Raw genomic sequence first — 15,656 nt, forward strand, 5'->3', positions numbered from 1 at the left:
AGACTGAATAAACGACCAAAAAACCCGAGCCCGGATCGAGATCCGAGTAACAGTTCGTTTACTGATCTGTTCAAATCACCACATAAATTGAAGGTACAGAAAAAGATAATATAATGAAAGACAACAAATTCTGATTTCAACATTAAAATTTTCACGCATGCAGTTCGTCGAGCAGGTGATTCAAGCATTCATGATTGTAAGGAGATATTATTCACAGCTCTACCCAAAAGAACTCCGGGATGGATGTAAAACCATACGACTCCAGTTCCTCCCTGGAACCATAAATACGTAGACCTTTCAATTGATAAATGCTCCCCGGAAGACGCCTTATGCCCGTGTATTATATCCATAACTCTTTCAGCAACAAAATAATCGCAGTAACATTATTTATATAAAATAAGAACCAGGGATCAATATTATCATAATCACAGCAACAATCTAGAACCACAAAATCTGATAAATTCAGAAAGTATCTTATCAAAGTGCAAAATATACTAAATACTGACAATCACAGTTCACACAGAAATAAATTCAGAATTCACACAGAAATAAAATTCAAAAGCAAACAAATGTATGGCAAAATACAAAGTCCACACAGGAGTTTTAACAAACATGTGGTGTGCATGTATGCTCACATCACAAAATACAAAAAGACTCTTTAGCATCTCGTATCTCTTTTCACAAGACAAATTGAAGCTGAAAGCAAACAAATCAAATAAATAAATAAATAACCAATATTCAATTATACAAAAAGCCTCTCAGAAATAAACTTACGGAGAGTTTAGCTCTAGCACCATCAACGAGTATTAGAGCTCCGTCAATGAGTATACGTGTTGGCCCTCAAAGAATGGCCTGCAAACCATAAATTTACAAGTTTTATACGTGTTTCAAAATGCTACTTAGCAAACATAACATAAGTATATTGAGATTAAAACTGATTTAGAAAGAAAAAAATAGCACAGACGTCATGGAATGACAGGTTTCGGTCTACTAATATGTTCCAATCACTATATAAAATGATATGTTCCAATCACCATATAAAATGAAAGAAGATAACAAGGTCTTTTCATCGATTTTGATTTAAAGATGAAAATTTCTTACACAAGCATTTAGTCGAGCAGGTGGTGTGCATGAATTAAAAAATACGTGAATATGTATAATTTGATTCAATTGAGCCTCATAATCACGAGTGTAAACAAACAACATCGTTAAATTGTGAATTGTACCTGATTAAGACAAATACTCATGTTGTGGCTGACAAGCTTATTTACAGCTCTACGTAGTAGCAGTTGAAATTCCATCGATGATTTTCATCAGCCAAAATGGATGTAAAACCATACGACTCAAGTTGCTCCCTGGACCCATAAATGCGCAGACCTTTCAATTGATAAATGCTCTGCGGAAGACGATTAATGTCTGTATATTCTATCCTTAACTCTTTCAAACATTCTAAACTCCCAAGTTCCTCTGGCAATTTCTTAATATTTTCACAACGGAAGAGCTTTAAACGTTTTAAGCATTTCATCTTACATATGTTGTTCGGTAACTGCTCAAGAGCCCAACAATGCCAAAGTTCAAGTGATTTCAGATTTTTCAACATAAAAATACTATCCGGAAGATGTTGAAACCGTTGCTCACTCAAAGATAGCTTCTCTAGACTTTCTAACCGCCACAGGTCCTGAGGAATGCTTTGGTAAAGTGTAAGCTCTCTTAAATGTTGTAAATCACATATAGTTGCTAGAAAATACTCTTGGTTTTCGCAAACGCATGAACCAAAACCAAAAAGTTTCTCTAAATTTCCACTCCATGAGGATCTATGTTCATCATATATACATGTAAACCCAAACCCTAGAAAATCATTTGTAACATCTTCACAACGTACCTTTATTTCCACTGTATCTATAAGAGAAGCTGACTCATGTTGTTTGTCAACCTTTAAATATGCAACATTTAAGCATTTACTTAAGCTAAAGTAAACAAGCTTTTTAAGACATCCCACCGGAGCATGAATTTCTTTAAGATGAGAACAATCTTCAAGATATAATTCCTCAAGATGTGGAACCATCCCAATGTTAAGGTGACTCACCTTAGAACGACTGAGGTTGAGTACTTTGAGATTCGGGCATTCAACGGGCGATTGGAGTTCTACAAAGTCCCCACATCCTTCAAGATTTAACTCCTCAAGATGTGGGGTCATGCTAAGGTCAAAGGTTCTTAACTTCAAAGAATAACTGAGGTTAAGGAATTTAAGCTTATTAAAAACCTATCATAAGAAAAGAAAAACAGATGAGAATCAGTGTAATCACAATATATAACATTATATGCATTATTCTACCTTTCTTTCTCCTCCTTCCCAGAGTTCAATTATATTGCACCCATTCATTTCAAGGTTAACAAGGTTATTTGCTTGAAACATTTCAGGTAAAGACCGAAAAGGGTAGCAACTCCAACATAGAGATCGTAAAGCATCTGGTAAGTATTTGCTAACTTCATCAACTTCTTTTGCGTTGCAATACACTGTAAGTAGTCTAAGTTCTTCCATGTTTCTAATACCTTTCATAATAATATTTGAATGGAGAAAGGAATATCCCAAATACATACTTTTTGTTGCTTTGGTGCCCTGTACATAATAAAAAAAAATGCTGGTGTGAAAATTTGTCAAAGAAAATAATATTTCCTAGTTGTCCACATTTCATATAAACTTAAAACTTACCAATTCCTTAACCAATATGTCTTCAATTTCCTTTCTAATCCATAATCGACTATGTCTGCTAGGCTCGTTAGGATGCGAACGACGCACTATATTCCAGCCCATTTCTTCTATATGATCATGGAAGTCTAATTCGCCAAAATTAGAAATAGTTATCAAAGATTTCTTCTCAAGTATAATATCCACAACTTTCTTCTTATATTTTAGCATAATATCCACAACTTTCAAGTATTTTGATTGCATCTTCTTTCTTCTTATATTTCATCATGCATACAACATCTAGAAAGATTTCTTTCTGATCATTCTCTAGACCATTATAACTTATTTCCAATCTTTTCAAAGTCTTGTCCAACGGAATTGTTTTTAGTCTTTCTATGGCATCTGCCCATTCATGCTCACTTCTATCACAAAGATGTGAACCCAAAACTTTGATTGTTAAAGGAAGACCGGCAGCATAATGTACAACTTTTCTTGATAGCTCTTCATACCTTTGAGTAGGAATCTCTTTCACAAATGCATACCTATTGAAGAGGCAAATTGCTTCATGATCCGATAACAAATTGACATCATGAGTTAATTTTATTCGGTGTGCTACCAATACTTGCTCATCTCTTGTTGTAATGATGATTCTACTTCCTGGCTTAAACCAAGTGAGCTCACCTGCTAACGCCTCAAGTTGCTCTATATCATCCACATCGTCTAGAACAAGAAGAACTTTTGTACTAGGCATCATCCTTTTCATCTTATTTTTCCCATCAGAAACACTTGTTACATCAATGTTTTGATCATCTAACACATCTTTAAGGACCTGCTTTTGCAATTCCTTCAAACCAGACAACGAGCCTTTTGAAACTTCCCTCACATTCTCAACAAAGCTTTTACGCTCAAACCAATTGGAAATATGATCAAAAACAGCTCTCGCCAAAGTTGTCTTTCCACCACCTCCCATCCCCTTGATCCCTATCATGCGGACATCATCGGAACCAATTTCTAAAGATGAAACTACATCCTCCACCCGGGTCTCCATGCCTACTAACTTCCCATCAATGCTCGAATTAGTGAAATATGGCTTTCGGGAAATTTCTTGAACAATTTGTTGAATACATTTAGCTTCATGCCTATGAATTAAAGAAGATTCATTCAGGTTGCATGAATGTCCCTATGAAGAACATGTTACATAGGAAAGAAAAGAAGAATATAAGATGAAGGAATTACCCATTAAAAGTAGTCTTCAACTCCATCCCAGCCAAGCCGGCTGCTTCTTTGAGAGCATTTCTCCATCTTCCAACATCATCTTCATTTTCCTGTTTGATAAAGTTCAAAGCTTTCTTAGTCTTAACAATATTTAACACAAGTACAAAGCACTTGGATAAGAAACAAAATGCTAGAGTGGAACAAAGATAGTCGAGAGGTAGAACAAAGCTCCTACTAACCTTTTCATGTTCTGCAAAGGCTTTTCCAAATGCCCCACTTTGGTGACGGACTTCAGTGGGTTCCACATCAAAGAATATGGGGTAAGCAGTCTGCTCCTTTGTCTTTTGGCACTCGATAATCTTTACGAGCTCCTCCAAGCACCATGATGAAGATGCATAGTTCTTGGAGAAAACAATGATGTGAAATCTCGAGTCTTTAATGGATCTGATGAGTTGCTCACTTATTCTTTCCCCTTTCTGGATTTTTTCATCATCTTTGTAAGTTATAATGCCTTTCTGGTGAAGAGCATGATAAAGATGATCAACAAAGTTCTTGCGGGTGTCTTCACCCCGAAAGCTTAAAAAGACATCATACTTGAAGCTCTTTTGAACTAATGAAGCTGAAGTAGATGCCATTGAATGTATGCTTAAAGGGTCAGATAAAACGAATTTGTTTATATGGGGAATTTGTATAATCAGAATGCAAATGAATTAACTTGTAAAGAGATGATCAAATAAGACTTCACAAACTGATATTTTGAGTGGAAAATTTGTGCAATTACGTGGAGGTAGTAAAACCTCTTATTTGGTCAATATAAGATAAGGATCCTTAACTGAATTAAAAAAATAATAATAAATAAAAAGAAGTTATGCTAGTCTGTTATAAACCTAAAATAGTAAAATAATTATATTAAGCATATTAAGTTGATTATAGAAAAAAAATGAGACACACTTTAAACACTGGTACAAAAATGATTTATTTGGGCGGTTGGCTAAACTATTTTGGGCGGTCCATATCTTAAAACCGCTTGAAACATGTATTGTTTATTTCCTACCCAAGCTAACCGCCCTAAACAAAGAAATGACAGCCTAAAATACTTATATTTTCAACCTACAAATGGATTTTGAGCGGTGACTTTTTGAACCGCCTAAAAGAGTTCTTTTTCATTGGTTTAATTTGATGCCATAATCTCCAATAAAATATTTTATATAATTTTTTAAAAAACCTTTAACAACTAATTTTGGGTGGTTTATAGTTTAAAAGAATAAAAGCCATAAATGACAGCTTAAAAATATCTCCAACTGTTTCAACATATTTTGGGCGATGCCTTTTAAAACCGCTCAAAAGGATGGTTTGTTACCTATTTTTTAGTATTTTTTGATAAACTCTAGATATTTTTAATATAAACTAGAAATCCCTAAACGGCTAATGATCTCATCTTCATACTCCCATATTCTTAGTCACTTCTACCTAGGTAAATTCACTCTTTCTTCACTGAAGTCATTTTTCATAATAGCAGGTATCAAAATATAAACTTTATTATATAATTTATTGTTCATATATTTAACTATTGATTTTATATGTATTAACTGATTGTATTTTGTTCATTGTAGATAATCAAATAGTTGTAGCCTTTTCTTTTCTTTATTCAATATCACCGCGTTAAAGGTACGAACAATTTTAGCTTCATTACTGGCCTTTATTGTTGATCTATATGTGTTATATGTGTGTGTATATATAAAATTGACCTTTAGAGTATACCGTCCAAAATTGATCTAATAGAGATAAATTTTGAATTGTCCCTGTTGGGAACTGCTTTTTGAATATTCAATCTCATTAGGACGTGTATACATTTTAACTTGTTGACTATTTAAGAAAAAATCGACAGTTGTTTCTTCTACTCCTTCGGGTGTGTGGCTTATCCGCATACTTGGGGAGTTAAGGGGAAACGTTGCCGATTTTTTCTTAAATAGTTAACAAGTTAAAATGTATGCAAATGAGATAGAATGTTTAAAAAGTGGGTTAGGATCCACCGCCTTATGTACCTATTAATGACCCGTGCATAAATTGCATATAACTTATTTGATTTTATTTTATTTTCAAATGGAATGTAGAGAATATTGGATGTACAAAAGTGGACGTCCTTCTGAAATATATACGAATGGCTTTTATACTTTTCTTAAGGCTGCTGAATCCAATCGGAGGAATGTAGGCTCTAAAATGATATGGTGTCCTTGTGTGACTTGTAAAACTTTGCAGAGATTTGAAAATATTAACGGTATAGAGCATCATTTGATTGTGAATGGTTTTATGCCTAATTACACATGTTGGTACAGGCATGGGGAACAACGGATTGACGGTGTCACAACATCTGTTAATTTAAATGATGACAATTTAAATGAGAACAATTTAGATGACATGTTTAAGGATATAGAGAATGAAAATGTTGGCAATTTAGATGACATTTTTAAGGATGTAGAGAATGAAAATGTTGACAATTTAGATGACATGTTTAAGGATTTAGAAAATGATATTGGCGATGATGATAAAGAAAAATTACAACATCTATTTGAAGATGCACAAAAGCCATTATATAACGATTCTGAGATTTCAAAACTTGAAGCTGTTTTGATGTTGTTTAATGTGAAAGCGAAAAACAGATGGAGTGATACAAGTTTCACAGATCTATTATATGTTTTGCATATTATGCTTCCGAAAAGCAACGAGTTGCCAATTTCATTTTACCAAGAAAAAAAAATGATGAATCCAATGGGATTGGAAGTTGAAAAAATACATGCATGTCCGAATGATTGCATGTTGTATAGAAATGAGTATGCGAACAATCATGAATGTGTTTACTGTGGTGCATCAAGGTATAAGAGGGAAAATAAAACTGGTAAATATGAAAATGATGTGAAGAAAAATGGACCACCGGCAAATTATTGTGGTATTTTCCCATTATACCGAGACTAAAACGATTATTTTCAAATGAGAAAGACGCAAAATTATTACGTTGGCATTCAAATGAGACGCAAAATTATTACGTTGACGGAAAATTAAGACATGTGGCAGATTCACCTCAATGGAAAAATATTAATAGAAAATACCCAAATTTTGGTAATGAAGTTATAAACATAAGATTTGGGCTTAGTTCGGACGGAATCAATCCCTTCGGACAATTTCGTAGTCAGCATAGTACGTGGCTGGTTTTTCTTTGCATCTACAATCTTCCACCGTGGTTATGCATGAAACGAAAATACATAATGATTTCGTTGTTGAATCAGGGTCCGGAACAACCTTGTAACAACATTGATGTTTATTTGTCCCCTTTGATTGCTGACCTAAAACTTTATGGAGTTCTGGTGTAAATGTGTATGATGCTTATAAGAAGGAATATTTTTGAATTGCATGCCATGATATTCTGCACCATAAATACGAAAGGTAAGAAAGCTTGCCCTGTTTGTGAAGATGAGACAAGTTCAGTGTGGTTAAAAAATTGTAATAAAACAGTATACATGGGACACCGAAGATTCCTTCCAACTGGTCACGGTTATCGAAAGAACATGACGGACTTTAATGGAAAGACCGAGACCGGAAGAAGACCCTTGATGCTTTTTCAAGAGTTAAAAATCTAAATATTGTTTTGGGAAAACGAAAACGAACTAGCTCTAAGAAAGGATCCATTTGGGAAAAAAGCTCACTCTTTTGGGACTTGCCATACTAGAGAGATTTAGAGGTTAGACATTGCCTAGATGTTATGCATATCGAAAAAAATGTATGTGATAGCTTGCTCGGGTTATTGTTAAACATTCCTGAAAAACAAAAGATGGTATCTATGCTCGTAAAGACATGAAAGAAATGGGAATACGTAAAGAGCTTGCCCCTGTTGATACCGGTACTCGCGTTTATCTACCCCCCGCGTTTTATACAATGTCAGAGAAAACAAAGTTTTGTAAATGTTTACATGATATTAAGGTTCCATCATGCTATTCTGCAAACATTAAAAGGTTGGTGTCCATGAAAGAAAATAAACTACTTGGTATGAAGTCTCATGATTGTCATGTTTTGATGACACATATGATTCCTATTGCAATCCGTGGATTGCTACCAGAGAGCACACGACATACCATCACAAAACTTTGTTGGTTTTTGAACATGATTCACTCAAAATGTATTGACCCCGAAGAATTGGATGCATGGCAAAATGAAATTATCATCACACTTTGTGAACTAGAGAAGTACTTCCCACCGTCCTTTTTTTATGTGATGGTTGATCTCGTGATTCAAATTGTTGGAGAAATCAAGGCTTGTGGTCCTGTATTTTTGCGTTACATGTACCCTTTTGAAAGATACATGGGTTTCTTAAAACCCTAAGTAAGAAATCGTAATCGGCCTGAGGGTAGTATTGTTACTGGATATGCTTCCGATGAGGTGATTGAGTTCTGTACAAGTTATTTGGAAGGCGTTAAAAATATTGGTTTGCCATAATCTCGTCGCTGTGGTAAACTTCAAGGGGAAGGAGGTGTTGGTATGAAATGGCTCAACCCAGCTAAGGAGAATTTAGAACTTGCACATTTTTATGTTCTAAAACACATGACTTCTCTTGCTCCGTATGTTGATGAACACTTAAAGTTATTACAATCAACATATCCGAATAAGAACAAAATGTGGCATGAAATTCAGCATAACAAAGAGTTTTCTTCATGGATGAAAAATAAGGTCACTCGTTGATACAATTGTGAAATCATTGGGGCAAGGTCCGGAATTTAGAGTAAAATCTTACCAAGGGTATGACATTAATGGGTATACATTTTACACAGAAGACCAAGATGAGAAAAACACAATGCAAAATAGTGGAGTTACAGTAATAGCAACAACAACCAGATTCGACAGAACAAATCGTGATACAAGGTTAGAAATCGCCAAAGACTCTTATTATGGTGTCATCCAAGAAATATGGGAGCTGAATTAATGAATTTTCACAATTCCTATGTTCAAATGTAAGTGGGTGAATAACAAAACAGGTGTTCAAGTTGACAAATATGGTTTTACACTTGTTAACCTTACAACAAATGGATATGCATCTGAACCGTTTATTCTTGCTTCATATTGCTCACAAGTGTTCTTTGTAAATGACCCGAGTAAACCAAGATACCACATTGTATTGCAAGGTAAACGGCGTATCCTTGGTGTTGATAATGTTGTCGACGAGGAAGAATACGACCATTTTGACGACCTACCACCATTTTCAGTTGGTGTTGAACCGTTAGATAATCCAACTGACGGCGCTACATACTTACGATCTAATCACAACGATGGGATATATGTTGATCCACTGTCAAACTAGATGATCAAGGTTTGTAATGTATATAATTCTTTTGGTATTGAACCGTTAGCATTTCTATATTAAAAAATACGTGAATATGTATGTATAATTTGATTCAATTGAAGCTTTCATGATTAAATTGTGAATTGATTGCAAGTATAAATTCGTATATGATTAATAAAGAAGTGATTATTCTGTTTTGATGTACCTGATTAAGACAAATACTCATGTTGTGGCTGACTATCTTATTTACAGCTCTACGTAGTAGTACTTGGCATACCATCGATGATTTTCATCAGCCAAAATGGATGTAAAACCATAGGATTCAAGTTGCCACATGGACCCATAAATACGCAGACCTTTCAACTGATAAATGCTCCGCGGAAGACGATTAATGTCTGTATCTTCTATCCATAACTCTTTCAAACATTCTAAACTCCCAAGTTCCTCTGGCAATTTCTTAATACTACCACAAGAGCTGATCTCTAAAAGTTTTAAGCATTTCATCTTACATATGTTGTTTGGAATACTGAGCAATAATCCACTATCCCTAATGATTAAGTTCTCTAAACACTCTAATCTGCATATATTCTCAGGTAACTGCTCAAGATCCCAACAATAAGAAAGTTTAAGTGATTTCAGATTTTTCAACATAAAAATACTATCCGGAAGATGTTGAAACTGTTGCTCACTCAAAGATAGCTTCTCTAGACTTTCTAACTGCCACAGATCCTGAGGAATGCTTTGGGAAAGTGTAAGCTCTCTTAAATGTTGTAAATCACATATAGTTGCTAGAAATTACTCATGGTTTTCGCAAACGCATGAACCAAAACGAAAAAGTTTCTCTAAATTTCCACTCCATGAGGATCTAGGTTCATCATATATACATGTAAACCAAAACCCTAGAAAATAATTTGTAACATCTTCACAACGTACCTTTATTTCCACTGTATCTATAAGAGAAGCTGACTCATGTTGTTTGTCAACCTTTAAATATGCAACATTTAAGCATTTACTTAAGCTAAAGTAAACAAGCTTTTTAAGACATCCCACCGGAGCATGAATTTCTTTAAGATGAGAACAATCTTCAAGATATAATTCCTCAAGATGTGGAACCATCCCAATGTTAAGGTGACTCACCTTAGAACGACTGAGGTTGAGTACTTTGAGATTCGGGCATTCAACGGGTGATTGGAGTTCTACAAAGTCCCCACATCCTTCAAGATTTAACTCCTCAAGATGTGGGGTCATGCTAAGGTCAAAGGTTCTTAACTTCAAAGAATTACTGAGGTCAAGGAATTTAAGCTTATTAAAAACCTATCATAAGAAAAGAAAAATAGATGAGAATCAGTGTAATCACAATATATAACATTATATGCATTATTCTACCTTTCTTTCTCCTCCTTCCCAGAGTTCAATTATATTGCACTCATGCATTTCAAGGTAAACAAGGTTATTTGCTTGAAACATTTCAGGTAAAGACCGAAAAGGGTAGCAACTCCAACATAGAGATTGTAAAGCATCTGGTAAGTATTTGCTAACTTCATCAACTTCTTTTGCGTAGCATCGCACATCAAGTAGTCTAAGTTCTTCCATCTTTCTAATACCTTTCATAATAATAACAGGATGGAGATTGGAACTTCTCAAATACATACTTCTTGTTGCTTTGGTGCCCTGTACATAATAAAAAAAATGCTGGTGTGAAAATTTGTCAAAGAAAATAATATTTCCTAGTTGTCCACATTTCATATAAACTTAAAACTTACCAATTCCTTAACCAATATGTCTTCAATTTCCTCTTTAATCCATAATCGACTATGTCTGCTAGGCTCGTTAGGATGCAAGCAACGAATTATATTCCAGCCCATTTCTTCTATACGGTCATAGAAGTCTAATTCGCCAAAATTAGAAATAGTTATCAAAGATTTCTGCTCAAGAACACCTAAACCAATTTCAGCATAATATCCACAACTGTCAAGTATACAGATTGCATCTTCTTTCTTCTTATATTTCATCATGCATACAACATCTAGAAAGATTTCTTTCTGATCATCCTCTAGGCCATTATAGCTTATCTCCAATCTTTTCAAAGTTCGATCTTCAGGGATAGTTTTTAGTCTTTCTATCGCATCTTTCCATACATGATCACTTCTACCACAAAGATGTGAACCCAAAACTTTGATTGTTAAGGGAAGACCAGCAGCATAATGTACAACTTTACTTGATAGCTCTTCATACCCTTGATTTGGAATATCTTTCTTAAATGCATACCTGCTGAAGAGGCAGAGTGCTTCCTCATCTGATAACAGATTAACATCATGAATAATGCTCACTCCATGTGCTACGAGCACCTGCTGATCTCTTGTTGTGATGACAATTCTACTCCCCGGCTTAAACCAAGTAAGCTCACCAGCTAACGCGTCAAGTTGCTCTATATCATCCACATCATCTAGAACAACAAGAGCCTTTCTACCAGGCATCATCCTTTTCATCTTATTTTTCCCATCAGAAACACTTGTTACATCAATGTTTTGATCAGCTAACACATCTATAAGGACCTGCTTTTGCAGTTCCTTCAAACCAGTCGAAGAGCCTTTTGAAACTTCTCGGACATTCTCAACAAAGCTTACACCTTCAAACCAAACGGATGTTAGATCAAAAACAGCTCTCGCCAAAGTGGACTTTCCACCACCTCCTATTCCCTTGATCCCTATCAGATGAACATCTTCGGAACCAGTTTCTAAAGATGAAACTACACTCCTTACCCGGGTCTCCATGCCTACTAACTTCCCATCAATTTCTACATAATTTTAGCCTGTTGCTAAAATTTCTACATAATTTTATGAATTCTTTTTTTATTTTCTAAAGAACTGTATCTGAAGTCACACAAACGCATACATAAATCAAACAACAAATGTCTATAGGGAATCAATTGATTGTAGCACCAATTCTCGGTTAACTTAAAATTCTTATATGCTAGGATGTTTCGTATTTTAATTTTTATCCGAACCAATCTGAATATGAATTTACACAAAAGTTAAGGCAGAGAACTGAACTGAATGGTATTAATGTGTTGGTCTGTGTTAGATGCTCAGGTTTTGTGACAACTAAAATAATAGTTTAGCCTAATATGTCAAGTTAGCAAAGTAGAGAGACTTACTTTGTAATTATACCTGTGGCAACAAAGAACTCGTTGTATACCACAATCCTTAATTCTAGCAAAGATTTCAGCAGTTCAACAGTTTACAAGCAGTCAACAGAAACGATTGATATTTAACAAATTACAACTTACCAAGTTACAGACACAATACAGTAGTAGAAATGCAATGGACTCAATATTCGAGAATAATACTCAACGAATCTGAAGGTGTATATGAAATGGATGATGATGTTACAGAATCAGAACGTGGAATCAAACGAAATGCAGATACAAATAAGAGTGTTTAGATGTTTTGGAAGAAGTAGCGGCATTAGTTGATAGTTGATGTTCGATACCACCTGCAAAATGTGTGGTTTATCATCGTATGCAACTCCTATATACCGTTTAGCTAAGCAGTAAGTCAGTAACAACTCCACTTGGATTTAAGATAACTTCTTTGGTACAATAGTCAAAGTTTAACTACAAACGGTAGTCAACAAAAGAATCTGCAAAATGGTATGACTGAGGAAATAGTTTTGACTAATTTGACTTTCTCCTGGTCAAACTTGATATCCGGTATACTGTTGACTTACCGGCATAAAACTAGTAAAAGGACTGGATATCGACGAAGGGGTAATTTGGGAAATACGAAATGTCGTATTGGAAACAAGATGATCATTTTTTTAGATTCTGTACACTCATCACCAGTTACAAAGTTATACAAACAATACAACCGGTGAAATGCATTGGATTGAATATATTATAATAATACTCAATGAATATGAAAGTGCACTAAAGGAGTTTGATGAAATACCCGAGAGAGAAAATGAATGCAACAAATAAATGATATGAATGTGATAATGGTTGAGGATTCGAAGAAAAATAAAGCAAATGTAGAAACAGTGTTTAAATGTTACGGAAAAATCCACGTCACTAGTTGATACTGTTGATTCATTTAAGACTAAGCTTGATATTAAATTGATGGGTTCAATACTAATAATAATAATAGTAAATTCATAATTTTAAACATATTGTGTAACAGTTGAAAACAATCAGTTTAGTTGACTTAAGAAAAAAAATATAATTGTAGGAAAACCTTAGGGGTTTGCAGGTCAAATGGTCAACTATAAGAGGAGTATAAACAGGAGACAAACTACCAACTACAAGAGGAACGGGTCAAATGGGTTAAATCATGGTTTAAACTACTTGTTTAAAATTTAGCTTGAGTTATATTGTTTAAAAGCTCACACAAACCATTTTGATAAATCTTAGTATGTAAATTATAAAATAGGATTAATTATACTTCGTTTAATTAATATTGGCATATAAATTCACGTATGGCATTGTCACATATACCGCAAACATATGATTTTCTTATTAACAACAAATTGACATGTATAATTTTAAATAACCAAATCAACACACATATTATAAGTAATTATGAAAACTAATTAAGTTAACATATAAAAATACACTAAATTTTTTGAGAAAATAAACTCACGAGAGGAGTTTGCTTCAACGATCTGATTGAGCTTATCTTCATGATTGTGACTATTTCATAATAATTAAATATTTTACACCAATAGTTATTGTAATCATAACAAAATTTGTATAAACATTCAGTTTTTAAGTACAAATTGTATTTGTCAGATTCCTCTTTAAATAATCTGTTATATTTTCTATAAAAGCTGGAAATACATAATCTCAGCTATTGACTACTAGCAAATAACAGTCAAAACTAACGAAATGTTTGTTAACGGCCCCACATTTTAACATATTTTCCACCAACGGATTTTGATTAACATAATTCCGCCACAAAAACATTTTTTTTCTTGGAAAAATCAACTTTTTATGCTGGAAAACTCTAAACACAATCAACACCACCTGAACACCACCGCCGACCACCACCACCACCTACCGATAACCACCACCTGAACAACGCCACCAACTTACTCACCTCCAGCCAACACCACCATTGACCACCACCACCAACTGACTCACCAACCACTACCAACTAACTCCGACGGTGATTCTAGGGTCCAACGACCTCAATAACCGGGGCTTTTGCCAGAAGAAAGGGTCCTGGAGGTCCAAACTAAGGTTACAAAGAGGTTTGACGACAAGATTGAGTTTTTTGGCAAAAACGTTCTTTTTTTTTACGACCGACGGCTAACGACATTAGAATTTTGTTAGTCAAGGTTAGTTGAGATTATTATTTATCACTAGTCAATAATTGAGATTATTTTAATCTAATATTCCTATTTTCAAGTAAATTGTGAGTATTATTTTTCACAAGTACAAAAAGTGAGCTTCATTCCCTCTCTTTCAGTGTTAAGGCATTCTTGTGACGTTTAAGAGTCGGTTTATAATATTGTTGTTGTATTGTTATCAATAAACATTTTATTGTAAATACGCAAGTTACATGAACATAGAAAATATAGAGAGGGTACAAGTATGTTACTCATTTATAAAGTTTTCTCTTAATTTAATATATAAAAATGACATGGTAAACATATATATTTTTTTCTTTATGTTATTTGGAACAAGAAGTTTTATTAAACAACTATCAAGGCGCTAACAACCGAACAAATAAAACAAGAGTGAAGAAACACGGATCTACTCCCCTTGACGGGTCTTAGATCCAATGAGTCCACAGGGTAGGATACGGTTAGCTGCCAATACGATATGAACACAATTCCCAAAGTCCAGTGACGTGAACCTGCAAAACAGACACCGTGAGCTCGTTACGGGAAGGACAAGAGGGGGGGTCTTCCCGTAACCACCCTCCGGTGTGAGAATAAGTACAATCCCGATGAAGATAATGTACTTAAGTAAATTGAGAGAGTACAGTGGGAGTGAAAGAATACCTCATAACGATTGAGAGGGTATTTATAGCCGAAGGGTGTGGGAAGATGATTGGGCCAGCTGTCCCTTTGGAAGATACTTTCGTAACCACCTAGACACGTGTCCTCATGTAATAGGTTCATTTTATACGTTGCATGTGCATGTATAACAACCTGGACACACGTCTTCCTATAATAGGGTAGTGGATTATCCCTTGCCATGTGCACGGTTATAACGGCCTTGCCAGGTGTCCTTTTCTGGTTGGTTGAGAGATCACGTATTGCTCAAGAAAGCATCTTGGTAGATCTTCTAGAATGTCACTAGTTAATGAAAGCTGTCCCGGGACATTACCTTGCAGTTATTTATGCGGATGCTTTCTCCGTCTTGCGGATGACTTTTGAGGGTGCCAGGATGCTTCTGCATGCCTTGTGGGGGTGTTTCTC

At 34.8% G+C, this 15,656-nt stretch overlaps 1 protein-coding gene and 1 pseudogene across 2 annotated transcripts; both read right to left on the reverse strand.

Annotated features, from left to right (window-relative positions):
- Positions 1–509: 509 nt before the first annotated feature.
- Positions 510–12,017, reverse strand: LOC143598754 (TMV resistance protein N-like). Its single transcript, XM_077076895.1, has 5 exons — positions 10,997–12,017; positions 10,620–10,904; positions 9,439–10,547; positions 775–852; positions 510–696 (listed from the first exon to the last, which is right to left on the reverse strand). The coding sequence occupies exons 1-3, from the start codon at positions 12,005–12,007 to the stop codon at positions 10,029–10,031; spliced, it is 1,815 nt and encodes a 604-aa protein (XP_076933010.1). The 5' UTR covers positions 12,008–12,017; the 3' UTR covers positions 510–696; positions 775–852; positions 9,439–10,028.
- Positions 1,268–4,728, reverse strand: LOC143598552 (TMV resistance protein N-like; annotated as a pseudogene). Its single transcript, XR_013147131.1, has 5 exons — positions 4,129–4,728; positions 3,926–4,074; positions 2,714–3,828; positions 2,336–2,620; positions 1,268–2,263 (listed from the first exon to the last, which is right to left on the reverse strand). The product of XR_013147131.1 is annotated as a TMV resistance protein N-like (transcript).
- Positions 12,018–15,656: the final 3,639 nt, after the last annotated feature.

Source organism: Bidens hawaiensis, unplaced genomic scaffold (genome assembly GCF_021521415.1).
Source record: "Bidens hawaiensis isolate Kalapana, Puna unplaced genomic scaffold, B.hawaiensis_p1.1 tig00001904_1, whole genome shotgun sequence".
Taxonomy (NCBI): Eukaryota; Viridiplantae; Streptophyta; class Magnoliopsida; order Asterales; family Asteraceae; genus Bidens; species Bidens hawaiensis.

Excerpts from the sequence above, each read along its gene's own strand:
- LOC143598754 (XM_077076895.1), bottom strand. The coding sequence starts at position 12,007 with ATGGAGACCCGGGTAAGGAGTGTAGTTTCATCTTTAGAAACTGGTTCC. Across the intron at positions 10,905-10,996 it reads ACATATTGGTTAAGGAATTG|GGCACCAAAGCAACAAGAAG; the intron begins GTAAGTTTTAAG and ends TATTATGTACAG. Across the intron at positions 10,548-10,619 it reads GGGAAGGAGGAGAAAGAAAG|GTTTTTAATAAGCTTAAATT; the intron begins GTAGAATAATGC and ends TTCTTATGATAG.